Genomic DNA, 23,338 nt, shown 5'->3' with positions numbered 1-23,338 from the left:
AAAATGCTGTTGCTTAGATACTTTAAGAGGTTTTTTAATGACATTTCGGCAAAGTGAAACCTTTTGTTGGCGTCGTGTGTCGTTGCGTTTTCACTACTATGGCTTTTGCACACTGCGTTCGCGCGAAAGCCGTCTGCGCACACACGAACAGTGTTATCGGAATGAAACATTTTAGTAATGACACTCCGTGTTCCCGAAAAACTACGACGGTCCCGCAACAAGTAGCTCACCGGCCCAATGATGCTTTGAGCGTCCATGGTGGCTGAAGTGCATCGCCGCCAGCTTTCCCTCTAGGTAATAGTAAGCAACTCTATGGCCTGTACGGAGGAGACGGAAACCGGCGCGGTTAAAACTGCCCGCAGGAATGTGGACAGGAGGGTTGCCGGCTGGGAGGCGGGCAACACGCGGCTGCAAAGAAAGGTCAAACGGTGGGCGAGGAGGCGAAGCGCGCAGTTGTAGCGGCGGTGAGAAGGCGGCGCACATGCGCAGTAGCGCGCGGCTGCACCTGCGCTGCGCGTGACGTCACTCGGTCGCGGCATAGGGCATACGCGAAGCTCGGCTTCGACCCTTCAAAATCATAGAGTTTCTTACTATTACCTAGAGGGAAAGCTGGCGGCGCTGCACTTCAGCCACCATGGACGCCCAAAGCATCATGGGGCGGTGAGCTACTTGTTGCGGAACAGTTGTATTTTTTTGGGAACACGGAGTGGCTTTACTGAGATGTTTCATTCCGAAAACGCTGTTTGTGTACGCGCAGACGACTTTCGCGCGAGCGCAGTGTGCAAAAGCCATAGTAGTGAAAACTCAACGACACACGACGCCAATAAAAGGTTTTACTCTTCCGAAATGCCATTAAAAAACCTCTTAAAGTATCTAAACAACAACATTTTTTTTAAAACATATTTGCTTTCAAAAGTGCGCCTGTTAACTACGAAATATTAGTTTTTTAGAGTTCATCACTTGGCCAATAGGAAAGCTAGTCATCTCTTATTTTAGGCAAACTTTGCACTTAAATACTTTTCTGCTCGTTTGTTGCAATCATTAGACAAGATATTGAATGTCAGGACGTTTGCAGTTATCAAACAGCTTTATTTTTTTATTATTTTTGGCCAAAAGTTGCAGTTCCGCAACAAGTAGCTCACCGCCCCATGATGCTTTGAGCGCCCATGGTGGCTGAGGTGGTCACGTGGGGTCTCCATGCAAACTCCCATAGACGGCTTGCCAGCTTTCCCTCTAGGTAATAGTAAGAAACTCTATGTTCAAAATAGAGTGCGACCGAGTGCGCTTCAAAATAAAGAGTGCAGTGAGCTGGTGTGCGAATATATTGATTCTGATGGTCTACGCTCCCTGCGCTCGCACTTACTCCTTACGGCGGACTCAAGGAATCATTGGTATACACAAAGGATTCAAAATTAAGGCGATAATTTTGAACCCTCAGCGCCGTGCAGCACATAGCGGCCACTGCTCGAACTTGAAGCGTTTCTACCGACTTTCTGGGATTAAAGCACCACTGGCATATTATTATTATTATTATTATTATTATTATTATTATTATTATTATTATTATTATTATTATTATTATTATTATTATTATTATTATTATTATTATTATTATTATTATTATTATTATTATTATTATTATTATTATTATTCTATCTGACATCGACGTGTAAATAGGTTCTTTAAAATATATGTTGAAAAGTGTTACGACGTGTGTATTCCACAAAATGTGATCTTTTTTCGGATGCTAGGGATGCCTAATTTTCGATCGCTTTTTGTTCATGCAATGGTACTCAAATATTTCTGAAACTATGCATTTAAAGTCACCACTATGCTTTCCTGGCCTTTACGTCATTAGCCCGCATTTTCAATTCTGCACACGCGTACCAGATTTGGCAAATATACTCGTGCCTATTATGTACCGGATATGTTCAATGCTATTCGCCCTGAAATTAACTCGTGTCAGTCTATAGCTGACATTCGCATAAACCTGGAGAAATTGTACCTGGAATAATTGTGTTGCATATTTTCTTTTCTGTGGTACTGTGAAATTTCTTCTTTTTTCCTACCTGTTTTGTGCAATGTATTTCATTGTTCGTAATCTGCTTTGTTTCTTTTTATTGCTTTTTTCTTTTCTCTCTCTAAAATAGTCCAATTTTTGTGGCTGAGTCCTGTTGCTTACTGACAGGTTTCGCGAGGCAAGCCGGAGTGATGGCATAGGCGTGTCTAATTTCTGTAAGTGTATTTGTACATTTTTGAATAAATAATAATTATTATTATTAGTCTTATGTATCACAAGGTGTTGTGGCAATAAAAATATTATTAATATTACTATTATTATATTTCTGTATTGCGTTTCATTTAGTTTTGTCTTCTATTTTAGAGGTCATATTCGTCCATATTTGGAATTTTATTATTATTGGTTTATTGGGGTTTTAACGTCCCGAAGCAACTCAGGCTATGAGGGACGCCGTAGTGAAGGGCTCCGGAATGGTATATTCTTCATTCTATTTTGCTGTATTCTGTGTTTTGTTTTCAAAGTGTGTTCTTTGTTTTTGTTTGTTTTTCTGTTTGTTATTTTGTTCCCTGTTCTAGCTCTGTTCATTTCCTGTTGTTCTCGCTGTTTTCATGAATTCGCTTTTTGTTATGCTTTCTGTTCGCTGTCACGCATTTTTCTAAAGCAGAGGCCTGTTAATACGCTTTCTATCGCTTTGACTGCTGCCATACTTCACTAGGTCATTTTTCTTTGTGGTGAAATGAATGTACATTTCTGATGCGTGCGTGCGTGCATGTGTGTTTTTGTGTGTCATAGTGGAAGCTTGGGTAAGTTGGTGACGGTTCACTTGCCACACAGCGCTAAACAGACGCGGACACAGGGAGACAAATAGGACAGGCGCTATCTTGTTTGTCTCCCTGTGTCCGAGTCGGTTTAGCGCTATGTGGCATTTGTGTTTGTGTTTGTGCGTATGTCCACCATCATTAACATCTTAGGGTTGTTCCTGGGCATCGAAAATAAGGATTGATTGACCGACCGACCGACGCCCAGCCGCGGTGGCTCAGTGGTTATGGCGCTCGGCTGCTGACCCGAAAGACGCGGGTTCGATCCCGGCCGCGGCGGTTGAATTTCTATGGAGGCGAAATTCTAGAGGCCCGTGTACTGTGCGATGTCAGTGCACGTTAAAGAACCCCAGGTGGTCGAAATTTCAGGAGCCCTTCACTACCGCGTCTCTCATAGCCTGAGTCTTGGGACGTTAAACCCCATAAACCAAACCAAACCGACTGACTGACAGGTTCGGATACCCCTCAAGTTAACAGAAGAGCTCCGCCCACTTTTGTGAAAATATTAAGCCCAAGAATTTTCGTGATCCTTGCTGGTTTATTGTAAAAAAGTAAAGAACTAATTTTGCTAACTGCCTTCAATGATCAGCGGAGTAATTCTGCACAGTACACACCGTAGTCCATTGATGACAACTGTTTTTTGTTAATTTGTAACCTGCTACAGCATTGTTCGCCAATGCAAAAACAACTCAAACAAGGATTCACCGAGAACTAACTGCCTGGAAAGAACGAGGGGAGTAACGAGAATGCTCACAACAGTAAGAAACAACATCAATACAAAAAACTGTTTACGAATGAATAGAAGAGCCATCTTGTTTTCATTTTTTTTGCGTCATAGAAATCGGCATCTCTGATTTGAAATGCAAGTTAAAATAGATTGCAGATATGTGCTGCTAAATCCTTTGTATGCATGCCAAAGCTGGCCTCCAGTTACGTCAATTTGGTTTATGGGGTTTAACGTCTCAAAGCGACTAAGGCTATGAGAGACGCCGTAGTGGAGGGCTCCGGAAATATCGACCACCTGGGGTTCTTTAACGTGCACTGACATCGCACAGTACACGGGCCTCTAGAATTTCTCCTCCAAAGAAATTCTAGCCGCCGCGGCCGGGATCGAACCCGCGTCTTTTGGGTCAGCAGCCGAGCACCATAACCACTGAGCCACCGCGGCGGCTCGGCCTCCAGTTACAATACGCTGAGCAATGCGCACTACGCTCATGACGCCCGCATATTAGCAGTCACGAAAAAGCGTTGTCCAGACTCATTAATTACAACTTTTCGTATACTTTACATCAAGCTTTGACCTCGTCACAATGAAATGTACTAAAATGCCATCCCATATTTGAAATATTCATATCCCAAACAAATTAGCGTTTCTCTCCCAGTTCGAATTAACCGTTTCCGAGTCAGTCAAGACTTTGGGCAGTTTCTGGCATAGAAACGAGCTGTTTGAACTGGCAGGCACAGTACTCGCACTACAGGCACACTTTGCTTTGTGCTTGCCGTAGTACCTGAACACCACATCCCTGCTAAAAATATGGCTGCTTGCCGGGAGCCGTTTTTATTTTGCTGAAGTACCTAGCGTCGGCGAACTAAAACGTATAAAAGCAAAAAAGAAGAACCAAGGCGCTGGTCCAGTATAAGAGCCCGTGGACAGAGATTCACGAAGCACGAGAAGGCGTGGGACGAAATCGCCTTAGGTCCTCGTCGTTCACTTCCTGATAAGCTGATTATGATTAAATTTGTGGATCTGCAAAAGCGCAGCTTCAACAGCTCTCATGAACCAAATTGGAGCACCGGGCGCTGGCGTATTTATACGTATTTTATCTACAGATGCCTTCCGAATGAAGGAAAGACGCTTTGCAATGGAATTTAAGAAATAGTTATAAACTCTGCTTCTTGAAAAAAAAGACTAAAAGATTAAATGCTGGCAAATTGAAGATAATAAATATGAATATATAAGAGCGCATAACAAAGAGAAGAAATTTGGGGGACACTTAATCTCAGCCTTTAAGGTTCCGACGAGATAGCGTCATTGAGTCTTTTCAGCGACTCTGCTTGATCTCATTAGCATATTACCGGATCAAGCGCTCGACTAATCTTACCAGAGCACATGACATACCAGTGTCACCTGACACAAGCATGCAGTCGTTCCCGTACACACACCCCTCACAGACACACATTTTGCGGGTCGCTTAATCGCTATTCCTTTAATTAGAGCCTCTCTGATCTCACATTCCAATTAGCATTCAGTCGTAAACAACCACATTACGCGAAAGACCGCACGAGATATATATAAAACCCTGCTTTAGCCAAGCCGTAAAAACATGCTTGCGTGACAAAGGAGTAGCCTGTCTCACTCGCAATCGAAAGGTCAGGGGTGTGATATACCACTAATTGACACAATTTTCTTTTCAATTACTTTTTAGACTTACACGCTGTAATGACGTTTCAGTTAGGTTGCGATCTTGTAATCACAATTCCTGGATTGTTTTAATTCTAATCAATCGGGCCGTTACACATGTGACGTCAAACCTTTTCGACCAATGCGGAGTTTCGCGGCTCCACAACGCTTGAGGCCGACAGGACGACACCGCCTTTGGCGCTGAACGGGGCCCATAATGCCATCGCGTCAAAAAGGACTCTGGATCGAGTTAGGTATCGTTGAATGAAAACGCGCATCTCAAGAGCGTCTCGCAAACAAGTTAAAAATTATGTTTACTACCTGTGTAGGAAAGCGTCGCTTTTCGTGTGGAAAGGTGCTGTAGGGCCTAATAAATATCGACTTTATGGCGTTATGCATACAATCTTTTTATTGCAGACTTTCAACTGCAGGCACGACCTGTGGTTGCCAGTGGATCTTCCTTTACGCAAGCTTATCACATTTTATCGCTGCTTGGGGTTATATCAAAGCCTATTGGAACTTCTGAGATAAATAAGACTGAAATAATTGTCCGCCTACTTTGACTGCAGCACGGCAAAACGCCATTTCTAAGCGATAGCGCAGGCGATGCAAGTCGTACTGAGCCCGGTAGAACGATACCTCCCAAGAGGCAACGAAATGCTTCCTGCAGAGTTGTTCAACATCGCACTTTGCGCTGTTGAAGAACACAAAGACATGAAAACCGTATTCAGCTATTCTCTGCTCCACATAGCGTGCTATAGCCACGCATTCAGTCATTTATATTGTTTGAATATCCGCGTGCGCGTTTTTGTGTTGCGGCGGGCGGTATTTCCTTAAGTCTTTTGATGCTGCCCTGTATGTGACTGGCGCCCTGTACCTGTATACGCACTCCTGTCATAGCCCAGGAAAAAAAAAATGGGCTGCAGTATGTGTAAATAATAAAAAAATGGCAGTGGCTTAGCTCTGGTTAAACATGGAGTATTGCAAAAGCAACGAAGAAAGAGAGAGAGGCGATGGAGAGCCCGCGGTAGCGGCAGTGGACCCAGCACGCTAGCTATGCGCCGCTACTGCGCATGCTCAACTGGCGAGCGCGGCGGCGGCACCTCTGAGTCACCCGCGCAGCGACGGCGGCGGCGCGCCAGCTGTGCGCCGTGTGACGTCACTGCTCCTCGCGCATGCGCAGTATGGTCTTTCCTCAGCTCCTCGAAATGGCTCGGCGACTCGCGAAGTGTTGCTTTCGCAACAAAAAAAAAATTAATTATTGCCATCATTCAACTTGCGGTGCGGCCGCTAGTGTGGCTCAGTGGTTATGGCGCTCGGCTGCTGACCTGAAAGACGCGGGTTCGATTCCGGCCGCGGCGGTCGCATTTCGATGGAGGCAAAATTCTAGAGGCGCGTGCACTGTGCGATGTCAGTGCACGTTAAAGAACCCCAGGTGGTCGCAATTTCCGTAGCTCTTCACTAAGGAGTCTCTCATAGCTTGAGTCGCTTTGGGACGTTAAACCCCCACAAACCAAACCAAACCAAACCAACCAAACTTGCTGTGCAATAAGTAATGTTCACAAAAAGATTGACATGTTTCTATATCAAAGCAAATGATGTTTCTTGTGTCAATTACTGATTGATTTCTTCATTTATTTCGAACACCTTTGAGCAAACGTCCGTTTATTCCTTTGCCTTCCCTGGAAACGCAGCCTACGCGGCGGTGATCGCACCCGCGACGTTAGTCTCAGCCGCAAAACCCTCAAACCACACAAGCATAATGACACATTCTGTGCTATGCGAACCCTGCCCTGAGCGCAATGAGTGCTTTTGGCAAAGCAACTCTCCATGTATTTTTCGAAAGCAGGAAGACCATTAATGGTATAAAATAGAATATCTTATTAAATAAAGAGTTGAGTAAACAATTTTTTTACAGCGCTAACTGGGCTAGGGTAGCCGAAAAATAAATTCAAGCAGTATAAAGCAGTTCTTCGTAGCTCTTTCAGAAGCGCCCCCTTTCTTTCTGACTGACGTACATTGTTTCATTTTTCTAAAAAAGCTATCCGGCCAACTGCCAGCGAGCAAGAAATGCCCAAACATTATGCTCATGGGGTAGCCACACTATCTTCCATGCTTGCGTGTAAACAAAATATGGCAGTTGTGAGTCAGGCGTACCCGCGCAATATTTTATTATTTATGTTTGTTTCTGTCTCTGTTTGTTTGTTTGGTTCTCTCTCTTGAAAAAGTAAAAACAAGCTTTTAGCCTTTTTCCCGATTGTTTTTTTTATCATTTTATAAGCCGCTTAATATTATTACAGGGCCATCACATATCTTTAAGTGCTTTTTGTAAATAAATCATTTCCCTGCAGGCGGTCACAATTTTAGTGGTAAAACAAAAATCAAGATGCGCCAGCCAATTCTCGACAATTCAGCTGCGCTTCTTTACTTATCTACTTATTTTTCGTATAATCCGCTTTCGCTCGGGCGATACATAAAGGAAAGTAATCTCACTTGAGCCGTTTTCAGTTTCTCGAAATAGCAGCCCGTGCACCATAGAACGGCGCGTCTGAACCGACCTATAATTTAATTTCACTAGCGCATTGCATGTTCGCCGAGGTAATGCCCCACTTTATGGATATCATTACTTACGAAGCTGCTCCCAATTTTTCTTTAGCTTAGATATTCACGTCTCAAAAAACAGCAATCTATTATTGCCGCGATATTAAGGACAAAATTACGATTTCTAAGGTGAAATATCATCATTTATTAATTTTTCATGTATGCACAACAGATAGGCTCACTTTCTTCGGTGCTGTTTTCCCTATCCTGTCTCTTCCCACTCGTATCTGTGAAATCCGGTTCGCACACGCGCAATCTACGCTTCCGTAATGGGGTAAAAAAAAATTAAGGGATTGCGCCTGGGGATCTTCAAAGTGCACTGACATCGCACCAGGCCGTTTTCTCCTCCCCATCCGACCAGGAACCCGATTTTAATCCGGTCTATACATTCAAAGATATTACAACATATTATCAAAATTGTCATCGCCTTTACCCTAGCCCATGTAAAGGCCTGAAAAGGCGGATGAGCGGCTCCTTCTCCGCCTTCTCACCAATACATTGCTGTGCCCGGCAGCGCTAAAACATTTTGACCCCTCCTTTAGCGGCAGCTGCCCACACTGTAGTGCAGTGTCTTCTGACACCTATCACATGGTGTGGGCCTGCCCCTCCAACCCCGCTATTCCCCCCATCCCCCACCCAACCCGGGAGGACTGGGAGGCGACCCTGCTCGGCTGCCACGACTTACAGGCCCAACAAGCCTTAGTCGGGCGAGCCCGGGCGGCGGCAACCGCCACTGGGGTCCCCTACTAGGGACCTCCACCTAGTGTTTGTAAGGATCGGTCCCTTACGGGCTGATCCAAACATACCTCCTGTTCATTCGTAATAAATGTTTTCACCACCACCACCCACATCACAAAGGCGCCCGTGTTCTGTGCGATGTCAGTGCACGTTTAAGAACCCCAGGTGGCCGAAATTATTCCGGAGACCTCCACTACGGCACCCCTTTCTCTCTTTCTTCTTTCACTCCCACCTTCCTCCCTTCCCTTACGGCGCGGTTCAGGTGTCCGCCGATATATGTGAGACAGATACTGCGCCATGTCCTTTCGCCAAATACGAATTTTCCAATTTTTTACTAAAGTGTTATTAAGAGCGGAAATGCGAAAGCCTTTTCCTTTCCTCTCTTTCTCCTTCCCTTTTTCATTTCTTACTTTTAAAGTTTTATTTTTAATTTTTATTTAGTATTTTTCATTTTTATTTATATTATTATAGTGGAAACTAGGGTTGTGCGAATATCAAATTTTTCGAATACGAATCGAATACGAATACTTAGTTCCGAATATCGAATCGAATATCAAATAATCAAGGACAGACGCATTTAACCACTACAAAACATTCATTTGAGCATCCAAGAACATCACAGTTCAACTATCAGTGAGTAACTTAACACAAAAGGTGTGTGTGGCTGCACAAAAAGTGTCAAAGTCTATTATAACATTATTCTTAGAAGAGTGGAAATATCAAAGAAAATGGCTCATACACAGCACTGATTAAATCTAGCTTGACATAAGCGCAAAAGCGCGTTGCTGGGATGAACATTAAAGGTTGTCGTGAAGGAAAGCCAGCTGCTCTACGTGGTGAGGCCGAAGTCGTTCCCTTCGAGCTCAAACGACTTCTCCAGCCACAGAAAATGCCCTCTCACTTGGCACTGAAGTGGCAGGTATTGCGAGGTACTTCGTGCACAACTTTTACTATACCGGCTTCGCAGGCAAAGCCACAAGGAAGCTCACTAGCCCCAGTCAGCTACGGCATGGCCCAACGTTACGCATGGCTCTGGGTGCCGCCATGTTGCTATGTCTATGTCGATAAGACTTTAGGCCGAAATGAACACCGGTGCTCGCCATATATTATCGGCCAAATCCGAATATTCGTGCCGGATCGAATATTCGGAACTACACGAATACTTGGATTTCGAATCGAATACGAATCTAAAAATATAACATTCGAATTGTATTCGAAAATTTCGAATATTCGCACACCCTTAGTGGAAACGCGGCAATATTTAAATTTAAATTTTTGGTTTCGTTTGGTTTAGTTTAGTTTATGGGTTTATAGCGAATCAGGCTATGAGGGACGCCGTAGTGAAGGGCTCCGGAAATTTCGACCACCTGAGGTTTTTAACGTGCACGGACATCGCAAAGTACACGGACCTACAGAATTTGACCTCCATCTAAATTCGCAGATAGATTTTTTTTTCCTGTCGGCCTCCTCTTTCTAAGAAAATTTTGCGGGAATTTCAATTCGCAGTTTCGCACCAGAGCCATATCTACACTCCTTTTCCGACCATCATTAAAGCTCCTTCTCTTCTGTGACCAGTTGAGTTGAAGAACGACTCCTAGGGACGTGCGATTCGCTTACCGGGCACACAGGATGGTCCGAACGGTGGGTCCCAGACTCCCTGAAGACTACAGCGGTACACTTGAGCGGCTTCCGGTTCCCGGAAGACGAAGCCCGACGGACAGGACACCGTGCAAAGAGTCTCCAGGTGCGTGTGGTTGCAGCGCCAGGACGAGCCGCCGAAGAGAGAGTGGGGGTCGCACAGGCTGACGGCTGCGGGCGCGAAGAAACGGGTTGCTAACTACAACCACACACACACAACGTAGGGCGGCTACAATAAGCACTTTTAGTACGCTGTTGGGGATCCATTACAGAATGGCAACTATCTTGTGAGCCCTTTTATATCTACTCCATTAGTGTGCAATGTCTGCGGAAAATAAAGTCCGCAGACATTGTACACTAATGGGGTAGATATAAAAGGGCTCACAGGATAGTTGCCACTAGTTTCCAATAGTTCACGGGAGATCCAGTGAAAGCTGTTTGCGGTGAAGAGTATGACATTGTTTGTTATTGCTATTTTATTTTGATTTTTGATTTTTGATTTTTTGATTTTTACAAATTGGCAACTGTCGTGTGAGCCCTTTTATATCTTCCCCATTAGTGTGCAATGTCTGCGGAAAATAAAGTCCGTAGACATTGCGCACTAATGGGGAAGATATAAAAGGGCTCACAAGACAGTGTGCGGACAAGATGTCTGCGGACTTTATTTTCCGTAGACAATGCGCACTAATGGAGAAGATATAAAAGGGCTCACAAGACAGTTGCCACTCTGTAACGGGAGATCCTGTGAGAGCTGTTTGCGGTGGAGAGTATAATATTGTTTATTATTACTATTTCACTTTTCTTTGGTGGAGTACGTGGCACGTCACTAGTTTGTAATTCCTGACGCCATTGTTCGAACCACTCAGCGTGGCATGTTCCGCACACATGAACGTTGTAGGACCTGAAAACGTTGCTTAAAGGGTGCCTGAAACGGTCCATGAAAGCGCCATTGTTGGCGTTGGCGTGTCGAGATAGTCGTGACTGGTCAAGAAGGTATTGATGTCGCATACACATGACCTCGTGCAAGTAATTCAAAAACCCCACAACGATGACACAGTGCAACAGTGATGACGTCACTACACAACGCCTCATGTGTCTACACGGTAGTGACGTAATCCCACCACTATTACGGTGTTCGTTTGAAGAAAGAAAGCAATTGCGCTAAAAAGAAAAACGGTCGAGCCGGGACTGGAACCTCTGCCCCTTGCATCGTGAGCCGGGCGCGTTACCTTTCGACAACAGAAAACCTTTTTCTTTACTGCACAGATATCCAATCCGCTGAGCTACCAAATGATTTACGTACACATGTACTATTCCGCGATGCAGACACATTCTCGTGTCATCGTACACTGCACTCCATCAGCACATCAAAATGCGGGAGACATACACATGCTTCAAGAATCGGCAACCATTCAGGCGGCCGGTCCTGCGCAGCATAAACTCCCACTGTTCACTGAAGAGAGGCTTATATGAACGAGGTGGTTCTGCGTGTCAATCCACCATGCGGAATTTCCGCGGGCTAAAAATTCCAGTCATCATTAGCAGATCGCTCGGAATCCTGGCGTCTTTCAGGACACGCATAACCTTAAACTCTAAGGCAAGATCTCAATGTCATTTTTGTTTGTCCGCTGTCGTATTTCCCAGAAAAACACTGAATAAATAACGGTACCACGCAAAGCAATCATCGAATGTCTCTGGTTGGCCGCACAGTCGACAGTTCACCGACCGTGGCACAATACCTCCTTTGGCGCAAAGCCAGGCCTTTACGGGTACTTTCGAAGTATGGATTTTAAAAAGGAAAGATTTTGCAGCAGAGTGAATATACATTCGCTGAACTCTCTCCAATACACTAGAATCCATAAAACCAGGGTAAGGCTGCCGATATACGGGCACATGGGATAGAGATTCTATTAGTATTTTTGCCACTTGCCTCCTTGACTGGTCAAGTAAGCATTGCAACAAGAAGCAAGCTGTCAGGAAATCGAAGGTATCAGAAACCTCTTTCAGGAAACCCCGCAAGGCTCCCTCCCGACCCTGGCCAGTCGAAGCAAACAGATAACACAGCCGACAACTCAGTCGTCCAGTAAGCACCGCTAGCAGAAATGGGTGGCTTGCAGCTTTCAACACGAAAAAGCGTGAAACAAGCTGGTAAAAAAAAACCAGTGAGCAAGGCCAACTTCTCCAGACACGACAGAAAGAAACAAATTGTCTCGACGCATAGACTCCCATTGAGAGCGCCAAACAAAGGTCGCGAACAGTCTGTACAGCGCTGGTACTTTCTTCCTCGCGCAGACCATCACTTGCAACGGATATACAAGCCGAGGAACATTCGATCGACTTTTTAAAGGAGGGCCTGTTTGTTTTGTGGCAAATATTGAAAAATACTTTTAAAAATATAAAAATAAATTAAACTACACTCTCCGTGTCTGCGAATGTAAAAAAGACTCCAGGCCGGTGAAGAGATTCGTTAACTCTATCATGGCATACCCTTAAGTGAAGCTTAAGTTTGCTCAGATTTATTTTTTCTTGCTGGCTTCGCGTACTAGTTGAAAGCGGAACGGAAGAGAGATGTACTTAATCGGTGATATCTCTGGTGCTGTATAAGTTAGATCGAAATGTTTTGCGAAATACTAATAGAGGATTCATTAGCTATCAGTCTTTCGATTTTCCTGCCCTCGCTAGAAACCGTTTGAACAGCCTACAAACCACTGTGGCTGTGAACGAGTTAGGCGCTCAAAAGACACGTTTCTCCTCAAAGTGCTTCCCTTAACGCGCCGTAATACTCCGTCGTTATTGGCGCGCGGGCGAGCGCCGATTGCGGTCGGATTTGTACGCTGGCGACGTCACGCCGCCCAGCGGCATACTCTGCGCTGACGCCGGCATGGTCAGGGCGAGCGAACACATCGACGGTGAGGCGCTATGGGAAAGTACAGTGTCCATCTTTGGCTGGCGCGCGCAACTTCGGAGTATAGACGTGCCTTGAGTCACAACGAACGTCGGTGAACACCTTTCGGGCTCGTATTGCGCTTGTTCTCACTAGCTGCACGTAGCGGCACCACTTTCTGTACCATTTCAACGAGACAAACCAGGCAGCGCATCTTCTACGCTACAAACTTTGGCGGGCTATTCAACGGGGTCATTCGAAGAGTATTTCAGGCCCCCTGCGTTTGCTTTGCTGATATGACAGCTGATATGTCGATGCCAAGAAGCAGAATATACGGTCGTCGTTTTTCGTTCTTTGCATATGCAAGAGTGCCGCCGCGGTGGCTCAGTGGTTATGGTGCTCGGCTGCTGACCCAAAAGACGCGGGTTCGATCCCGGCCGCGGCGGCTAGAATTTCTTTGGAGGAGAAATTCTAGAGGCCCGTGTACTGTGCGATGTCAGTGCACGCTAAAGAACCCCAGGTGGTCGAAATTTCCGGAGCCCTCCACTACGGCGTCTCTCATAGCCTTAGTCGCTTTGGGACGTTAAACCCCATAAACCAACCAACCAGCATATGCAAGAGTGGCTGCCGATGGGCCGTCACCTTGGCTATACTCTCTTTAGTTTACTTGATGGGCCAGCACAAGAACGCTGGCTAACCATTAGCGGGATTCAATAGTGCTCCATCATACCTTCTTGAGATTGATCTTCTTAAACGACATACTGAATAAAATATTCCTACTGACCATTAAGCTTACCTACAACTTCCCACATACATTGCCCAAAGAGGAGGCCATAGGCGTAAAATACGAGAAATTTCCTGTCGGACATCTGTATTTAGATCGCTTTTTTCCCAAGCACAATATGCGAATATAACCGCTCCTTAAACGGAATAGTGACAATAGAAGACCATAGCCTTACGGCAGCTCTTAAAACACATTTACAGGGACTCACTGACCTATACGTATATCAAGCGCTGTAAGCCATGGACTGTTTCCCTTATCTTCTTTTTATTCAATAATATAGTTTAGCATGCTACCAGTTAAAATTGCATATGATAACCTTTCCAGGCGTTGTACCCCGCTTCCGAAGTGGCTGAAGGTGTTTTTAGCTTTATTGCTGCAGGGTCTGTTCGTATACACATTTGTTCCGCTTTTCTCCTTGTTTGCCCTCTGTACACTGATGTCCAATTTTTGTGCGTTTTGAAATAAATAAATAGTTAAGGTTAACCAACGGTGAACCCATCCCTTGGTTTTCTGCTTCCTTGTACAACATGGGGGGCTGCCCTCGCTCGTAGACAAAAAAATGAGAGGCACACTCACGGTACTGGCAGTGGTCTCCCCTGTACTGGTTGGAGCAGACGCAGTGGTTGTTGCCGTAGCACCGACCTCCATGGAGGCAGGCCGGACGGCAAATGCCTGCGAGTAGGACAGAACAGCAATTATAACTTTATTGCAATTTTTAATTATCTACTCGAAGCCTAAATAAAGCAACGTAATGGACTGTAATGTTTCTTCCTGCCTACCCTACGATTTTATGAATGTACCCTGCGAGACCCGTTTGGTTTTAAGTAATTAAAGTGCAATCTGTCCGCTATGATGAATATACGCCACGAAAATTTCGTTTCGGTTAAAACCATCAAAGCACCTAAAAAGTTATTTTAACAGCCAGGAAATTTACTCTCTAATTACCCTGTTGAATAATCTACCCTTGAATTTAAAATCGCCTATGTCTTTGTCTATGTTTAAATTGAATTTAAAAAGTTTTCTTTTGCAGCAATATTGGAGTGAACTGCTTCTAATCGCTTTAGAAAATTCTTGCCATTAATTATTTGTTAGAAATTTCGACTTTGTTTTTTGTGGTTTGACAACTGTATCCTTGTATTCTAAATTGTTTCTTTATATGTCTTTTCACAACGGTCTATTCTGTACAATAATATTTAGATTGATTTGTTATTTTTGTTTTGCTCGTCTGTTTGTTTTTCGCCCTGCTAATCTTCTATTTCATTTCCATTATATAAATATTCCTTATTTAAATTATCATTGTTATTACTGCTAATTGTACCTGTCTGTGATGCTCCTTGTTTTTTATTCAAGTTAGTATTAATCTACCAGGAGTCCCGTGACAGTCGCTCGACTTTGAGACCCTCGCCTGTATACTGAATTTATGTAACCAATATGTACCCAATAAATTCATATCTTATCTTAATTACTCTTTCAGTGCAGCTTCGTGGAGGCGGTGCTACCGTGTCTGCTGCCGCAGTCCTGAATTTGCGACATAGTCACACAACTTTGCGCTCTCCAAAAAGAAGTATTTCGCATAATGAAACGTGATCGAGAACATGGAAATGCAACAGTAAACGGGCTTACGTAATTCTTTAGCTGCAGGAAATACTAAGAAACGCCGAAACCAGATGCGTCATCTCTACAGCTCTCGGTATCCGAATATTCAAGGGGAACATGCAAAATATATTTATTGCCTTTTTTCTAACTACACAAATTCTCCAAGAAGGATCAGTCAAAAGTTTCATTAGCATAACGGTCTCAAACGTTGCGGCTTATTTAACAAGTGACGTCATCGTGCGCGCAGGCCAATGAAGACGAAAAAAACCGGCGTTCGTCGCGATGCTTGAGTTCAGCGCCGATGTCGCACCTATGCAAGTTGAGAGAACATTAAATCGAACAAATTATTGCACAAGACCAGTCATTAATCCCCAAGTATGAGGGACAAATATGCACTTCCTTTTGTTTTTTACACGTACTTCTTGTTGGACCTCACATTTCTTTTACTACGCGCTTTCAAGACTGACTGAATGGGAATATGCAGACGTTGTTTGGAAGCACGTGTACCCCTTGATACTGGTCGTGCTTCTAGTACATCCAATCCCACCCCACTGGTCGACAAGTGCTGTGTACCTTCGCAATCCGGGAACCTCGCTAGTGGCCTCCACTGGCGTGACCTTAGGTCGCAGCGCAGAGTCATGTGCCTCTTGCCGTCGGGAAATTGGAAACCAGTCATGCAGTTAGCCGTGCAGTTCCTGCGGCGAGAGAGAAAAAGCATTGCTGCGTTTAGGTCCTTTTGGTAAATTGGAAATTTGGTAAATTGGTTTTTGAGGAAAGGAAATGGCAAGGTATCTTTCTCACATATCCCGCCGGACACCTGAACCTCGCCGTAAGGGAAAGGAGGAAGATGAGAGTGAACGAAGAAAGAGAGAAAGAGGTGCCGTAGTGGAGGTCTCTGGAATAATTTCGACCACCTGGGGATCTTTAACGTGCACTGACAACGCACAGCACACGGGCGCCTCTTGCGTTTCGCCTCCATCGAAACGCGGCCACCGCGGTCGGGTTCGAACCCGGGTACTCCGGCTCGGTAGACGAGCTCCTTACCACTGAGCCACCGCGGCGGGTTAGGTGCTTTTCGCAAATCGCCTTTTGAATTCATTTCAGTTTTAATGCCTTGGGATCGCTTTCGAGGTACTATATAAGGAGCTCGACTACACATAGGGGGTGTTTGGCTCGTTTGCTTCTAGCTAAGTAACTTTTCTAAATAATCAGTTGTTGCAAGGTACATAATTTGCACAACAGAACCTTAAGGTATGAACTACGGAGGATCACCGGTAATGCAGGCATTTACTACAAAAACAGAAAGTGAGAAAGAAAAATATAAATACTGCAAGAACAACAAAGCTTACAATAAACACTCCACCAAACCGAGACCGCCAGAGGAGTGCAGGCGTGTTGTGAGCAAGCAGACATGCAAGTAAAAAAAACAACAAATAGTCAGAAATATTTCAGCTGGCATCAACTATTTATGAATAAGGCGTTACATGTCCATAATCAACGATAAGGTATCTACTTCAGCTGGTGTTGGTGGCATTATTTCTAAAATATTTTCAAAAAATACCATTTCAGTGCAGAGTAAAATTTTATTTTATATATATATACGCCACCTACAGCTACAGGAGAACCGCCTTCGACTGAAGATTGCGAAAATAATATCCATTTCTAAAACTGCAAGCAAAAGCACAGCTGAAATTTAACTTCGAATATCTCGCATATGCATCAGCTGCAAAATTCTAGAACACATAAACGCGTCTCAAGTCTTCAGCAATCTTGAGCTTTTTTGTACGCTAATCAACATGAATTCAGAAAGGACCATTTTTGCAAAACGCTTTTATTCCAACTAACAACTTATCTGCATTTCAGTATAAACAATCACATTGTACATTCACTGTCATCGCTAAAGCTTTTCACCGCGTAGCACAGTGCCCCAGGATTTCAGAATTATCAGCCCTCCGACTAGATTCATTGACGTTGTCTAGGCTCCGTAACTTCTTACGCGCCACCAGCAATCTGTTAAAAAGTATATCTGTTAAAAATCGTTCCTCTCATCTTTCCTTGGTCACATCCCATTTGGACCCCTCCCCCGATTCTTTGGCTTTATTTCAAACTTCTGGGATTTTTTCCGAACGATACAGGACGACCCAGGGTTTTCAACACAGCGAGCTCTTTCCGCTATGGCGTAAAAATGCCGGCAGCTAGACTGCGCCGCCGGGCCGCGAGGTGCAGGGGCAGTGCTTTACTGCATTTGTTTTTCGCGAATTATGTTGTCTAATTTGAAAATTAACTTTCTATGAGTGACCCTTTCGAAGGATTTGGAAAAATTCTTAAATACTGCATCAGTCTGCGTTCCATTCATAATGGACAAAGCAAAATGATGCATCTTTTTGACTGTGTGTACTTATTAAACAAATGACGCCTCCTAAATTTCTGTCTCAAATAATGCACCATCTAGCCCAAATTGACGTTCTCCTAAATCTCTGCTTGCATTTAATAAAAAATATTTGTTGGCGTTCAGGAATTTTGATAAGTGATGAAAATTATGTGTTCAAGTACTTTATAACAGTCGTGCAAGTGAAATTGAACATTGGTTTCTGATAAATAGTTTTTCTCCACTTTTCTGAAGCAGTTCCACTTGGACAGTCCCCCAGTTTCTGGGGATTTTTCAATCACGAAAGGACCTCGTAAATAAAACAAACAAATACTCTGACATCCATTGTACATGTCTTTTCAAAAAGATATCATTTGTGTCGTTCGGTCCAGGTGATTTCTTCACTTCAAGGTTAAGTACCACATTTAAAATACCATTCTCACTGATTAAAAGGTCATCCAGGTGCAGGAGTGGTGCTATCGTCGTCCGTAAACACCGAATAAAATTGTTTATCGAATGCATTAAATATTCCTTCGAGTCGCAGAGTAGAACACTATTGATCGCAAACTCAACACAGGCTCCTGAAGTTGGGAAAACCAAATGCCAGAATATTCTACGGCATTTGAATATAAAGTTGGACAAGCATTCTTCGAAATAACCTTGTTAGTCAATGAGTGTTCCTTTGTTTAGTTGAGGACTAAAGAAAAAATCGTTTGCTCCAATTCCGGGGAAAGAATATTTACTTTTCTTTTTCATAGGTTTCTGCAGTGTCGCCCGAGGAATCCATAGGTTTCTGTTTTCTTTTTAACAATAACTAGCGCGTGGCCAAAGCGGGTGGAGCGGGTAATCGAACAAACGTGGGTTAATGACATCCTAGTCGAAATCAAGAGGAAGAAATGGGTTTGGGCAGGGCATGTAGTGTGAAGGCAAGATAACCACTTGTCCTTAAAGGTGAACTGAAGAAGAATCTGAACTCGTCTTTTAGCCGCGGGAACTCGATCTACACGTTCCCATCATTCCTAGAAACTTCGATTTATTGCCCTGTGCGGCCGGCCGATTTTCCTAATTAAATCGGATTAACGTCCGGCTCCCGTCTTTTCTTTAATTCCCCGCATACGGTGGGAGGAGTCGACCAACGCATGGAGTGCCTTTCAGGCAGTCGCGTGGAGACTTTGCTTTCGCTTTTATTTTGTTTCATAATAAATAGGTGTAGTCAGAGACTACATAGCTAAAATTAGGCCCACGGAAATGAAAATATGCATAGACTCTCTGCTTTCGCCGATCACTACGTATCATTCCACCGATGGCAGAGCGGCAAGTCGCCACGGAACCGTTCGCGGGGAATTCAAAAAAAAAAAGGCGGGAGCCGGACGTTAATCCGATTTTAATTAGGGAAATCGGCAGCACAGGACAATAATTCGAAGTTTCCAAGAACGCTCGGAACGTGTAGGTCGAGTCTCAGCGGCAAAAATACCAGTTCAGATTCCTTTTCACTGCAGCTTTAAGGGTAACGGAGTGGATTCCAAGAGAAGGCAAGCGTAGCAGTGGGCGGCAGAAAGTTAGGTGGGCGGATGAGATTGAGAAGTTTGCGGTGATACGGTGGCCGCCTTCAGCAAAGGACAAGGTTAATGGAGAGACATGGGAGAGGTCTTTGCCACGCAGTGGGCACACTCAGGCTGGTGATGATGATGATGAGCGCGTGGCATTCAATACATTCGTGCACCACGGTCGTGATCTGGTCCCGGAGTTCAAGAACAATTGCTGTGTTATTACAAAATGCACCGCCGCGGTGGCTCAGTGGTTATGGTGCTCGACTGCTGACCCGAAAGACGCGGGTTCGATCAGGGCCGCGCCGGCTGAATTTCTATGGAGGCGAAAGTCTAGAGGCCCGTGTACTGTGCGGTGTCAGTACACGTTAAAGAACCCCGGGTGGTCGAAATTTCCGGAGCCCTTCACTACGGCGTCCCTCATAGTCTGAGTCGCTTTGGGATGTTAAACCCCATAAACCAAGCCTCAACCAAACAAAACGCATCAAAACTGAAGGGCAGAACATCGATGACAGAAACAGCACCTGCGGGAGAAAAGTTATTAAAATTCATTCGAGAGCAATTTCTATTATTAAAGACATCAGGAAGGGTGAGCATAATGGCCTGGTGGTCAGAGATACCAGCGATCCCCACATAATTAGTTTAATCTAAATATTACAACTGCTCCAAATTCAATTAATGTATAGAGGATCGTTAGAATGGGTGATCGATAAATAGAGATTTCCCTTGAGTTTATTTTCAGTGTCTATTTAACGGAGCCTTATGCACATGTACAGTCTGGTTGAAGCGTGAAACGAAAAGCTGTGGGAAACTCTTTAACAGCCTCGTGCCTACTGAGCTTCCTTCTCCAGACGGTCTTCGGTGACCGAACGCGCTTCAGTCATCATCAGGTCCGCCTTCCAACAGCTGCCTATAACTGCGACTACTCTTCCTATTCCTGCTCAGATAAAATGAAGGCGAGGAACAAGAGAAAATGAAGAGCTTCCTTCTGCTGGGTTTCCTCTGTTTTGCCGTGCCTTTCCAGCGGATATCGCATGTCCGTAGACCGGAAACCGCGTCGGTGTGAACGTTCTCTTACAAACACGCACACCAATGCACGCTGGCTGTTCTCAGCTTTGCCACTGTTCTCCGACGCCGCTTCTGTCAATCTTCCTATATTCCAGGGCAGAAAAAATGCCAACACATACTTCAGCCACACCTGTGCCCTTCACGGTAGACTCTACTGGCGATGGTAATGTCCGTAGTTTCTTATTTCAGAACGGTCGAGCAGGAATATTTTGTTGCAGTTGCGCTATAAGAGATAATAAATGCTGAATGCCATGTTTTTATTTCTTTTTGCAGTTGGCGAGCGGTCAGTTATGCTAGACAGTAGAGCTTTTGGCCAGTTGGTCATGCATGCTTAGTGAAAGGAAGCTTGACTTTGGATCAGTCCTGAGAAAAGATACAAACATGACGAGTGCTCGACACCCTTGCATACTTTTTTTCGTTTCTTCTCTGAAGTCAGTTATATTTCACCGCCAGGCATCGAAATTTCCGGAGCCCTCCACTACGGCGTCCCTCATAGCCTTAGTCGCTTTGGGACGTTAAACCCCATAAACCAAACCAAATAAAACCATCTTCCAAAGATAAAGATGTTATTCAAGAATTTCAAGTACCATTGTGAACAGACAATTTTTGCAGGATGTGTCTAGCTGTAGGACACAGTGACAAGAAAGAAAAGTGACATTGAACGACTCAGTAAGGTGAACGTGCAGCAAACAACCACAAAAACACTTCTTTATCACGCAGTAAAGGGAAGCCAGAGAGACTCATTGAGCAAATACTCCTAGGTTTTCTACAATGCATAAAAAAAGTAAATCCTCCACTTACATGCTGCCTGGTTTCATCTGGCATACCGTGGTCGCAGCGCTTGGATTGGGTGGCTTGTCACACCATGCGCTAGCTGCAGAAGATGAAAAACGAGAATATGGACTGAAAAAAAAAAGCCGCACAATTCTTTTTTTGTCGTTAGTACGGTGTTTTATTGCTGGCAGCATGATTGCCTCTGCGGTTACTCACGATGTGAAATGCGCCATACAGACAAAATATTGAGCACAAGGAGCCAGTTCTACCAGAGGGGTTGGCTGGCTGCTCATTTTTGGTCTCCTGACTGGCGCAATCAGAAGAGGACAAGCGAAGACAGACGCTAGCATCTGTCCTCTAGAGAGAAGGCTCTAAGTTGGGATTTTTTTAGAACCAAAAAACAAAACAAAAGTATTAAGCGTTGAGGGGAGAGACGGCGGCGGCTAGCCAACGTTTCGACAAGTGGCCAGGCAAGTCCTCTTGTCGAGACGTTAAGCAGCGGACTAAGCTTTCCCACCAACACTTGTTCTTTTTGTTTCGTGTTCACTTATCTTCGTCATTCAAGATGCTACAAATGAGCAGATTCACACTGCGCAGCTTCTAAAGGCGCCGTAAACGGAGGAAGAGTTCGCGCTGAATTACATGAGAATTCGGCGGGCTATCTTCATCTGAATTCAGCCTGTAACGCCCTTACGGATGGAAGTATTAACAAAAAGTAAATAAACAGATGAAACAAGCAAAGGAGACACGCCAGGCAAGAAACGCTGCGCACGGGATCGCTGCTGAATCGCAGAAGCTCTATGTACACCTGCGCTTAGGACGGTCATGCGGGAAATTGCGGAGCCCGAAAATGTTCATTAAGAGAGCGCGTAAAGTGGCTACACGAGATTTGCTCACTGGTCGCGGCGTATGCTGGCGTAATTTCGCAAATAAATGCCTTCAATGAACCAAGTCGCCTTGTTGTAGCGTGTGATAGATAATTAAAACGTGAACTGCGTAGATCCTTAAAAAGGCATGCCAAACTTACACGCGAACGCATTCACGTCAATTCTGTCGGCGTTTCATGAAAGGGCTGGGGCTTTAGCAGTGAACGTGAAATCAAGAATAAAAAAAGCCCAAGTGCTTACCATTACGGGTCATCTCGAGTCTCTCCATGACAGGACTCTTGAAGCCAGAGCCGTTGTATTTCGTTTTGATGCTGTAAAGAACGAAGAACCGTCAGATCTTCGCGCAAGGTGCGTGCGAGCGTCATTTCCCTGAGCCTTATTTATTTCAAGAGCCCTCAGCATTCGTGAATATTATCTGAGCGAAAAAGAGACGCTGCGGTCGTTTATTAACAACGTGTACAGACCAGCACTGCGTTTACAGACTATGGAGGGTACACGGCAGCCGGATTCGATAAAGGGGGGGGGGGGGGGGGGGAAGAAGGCTTAGCAGTCATAGGAATACATGGAAGCAAAAATAAGTTTTTTGATTTCACAGTGCACCTATGATGTCGACCGTTGATGAAGAATAACCAAATTCATCCCTGTGCACCCGGCAGCATGTCGGACTACACGACAAGCTTGCGTGATTCGGGTAAACTCCCAGCGGATAGAGCACCTTTTAGGGGCATGTCAGGCTTCGCAGTTTACGCTGTCGTGGCGTTTTTAAAAAGATAGCTTCGAAATGATGTAGCATACTTTCTCTCACTCTACTTCTTCAAAGCACTCGCCAACTATTAACAAACACTCGCCTCCATGCGTGGTACTCTGTGAAACGAGCAAAACGTTCCATAATGTTTTGCTTACATGTGTTCCAATGGGTCGCTCCATACCCCAAGCCGAGAATCACCCTTATGTGCGCGCAACGCGATGCTTTAAAATATATCGCCCTCGCAGTGACGCTGCATACTGTCAGAATATGTTCTAGGATCAGCCTAGTTGTTCATCACGAAAGGACGATATAGTAGGTGCACTGTGAAATCATAAAACAGCTTTGAAAACTTTTGTTTCCATGTATTCCTATGTGCGCTAACCTTACTTTTAACTCCCAAGTTTTACCCCAGTCATCCCAGCCGGCGAAAGCAACGCCACCACATCTTGCTTACGTCACATCTGTG

The 23,338-nt window shown here is 44.6% G+C and overlaps 1 protein-coding gene across 4 annotated transcripts in view; it reads right to left on the bottom strand.

Moving 5' to 3' along the window:
- LOC149334847 (uncharacterized) overlaps positions 1-23,338 on the bottom strand; it is a 221,262-nt gene that overhangs the window by 193,465 nt on the left and 4,459 nt on the right. For all 4 annotated transcript variants that reach the window (XM_089551475.1, XM_089551474.1, XM_089551476.1 and 1 more), the window contains exons 2-6: positions 22,365-22,435; positions 21,265-21,337; positions 16,054-16,175; positions 14,461-14,556; positions 10,196-10,387 (exon numbers count right to left, since the gene is read on the bottom strand). In XM_089551475.1, coding sequence (XP_089407601.1) covers positions 10,196-10,387; positions 14,461-14,556; positions 16,054-16,175; positions 21,265-21,337; positions 22,365-22,435 — 554 coding nt within the window. The remainder of the gene's footprint in view (positions 1-10,195; positions 10,388-14,460; positions 14,557-16,053; positions 16,176-21,264; positions 21,338-22,364; positions 22,436-23,338) is intronic.

This window comes from Amblyomma mixtum, chromosome 7, assembly GCF_055824585.1.
Source record: "Amblyomma mixtum isolate Tamu chromosome 7, ASM5582458v1, whole genome shotgun sequence".
NCBI lineage: Eukaryota > Metazoa > Arthropoda > Arachnida > Ixodida > Ixodidae > Amblyomma > Amblyomma mixtum.
Note: the sequence above shows the minus strand (reverse complement) of the source record. Positions and strands in the feature narration are given on the sequence as shown.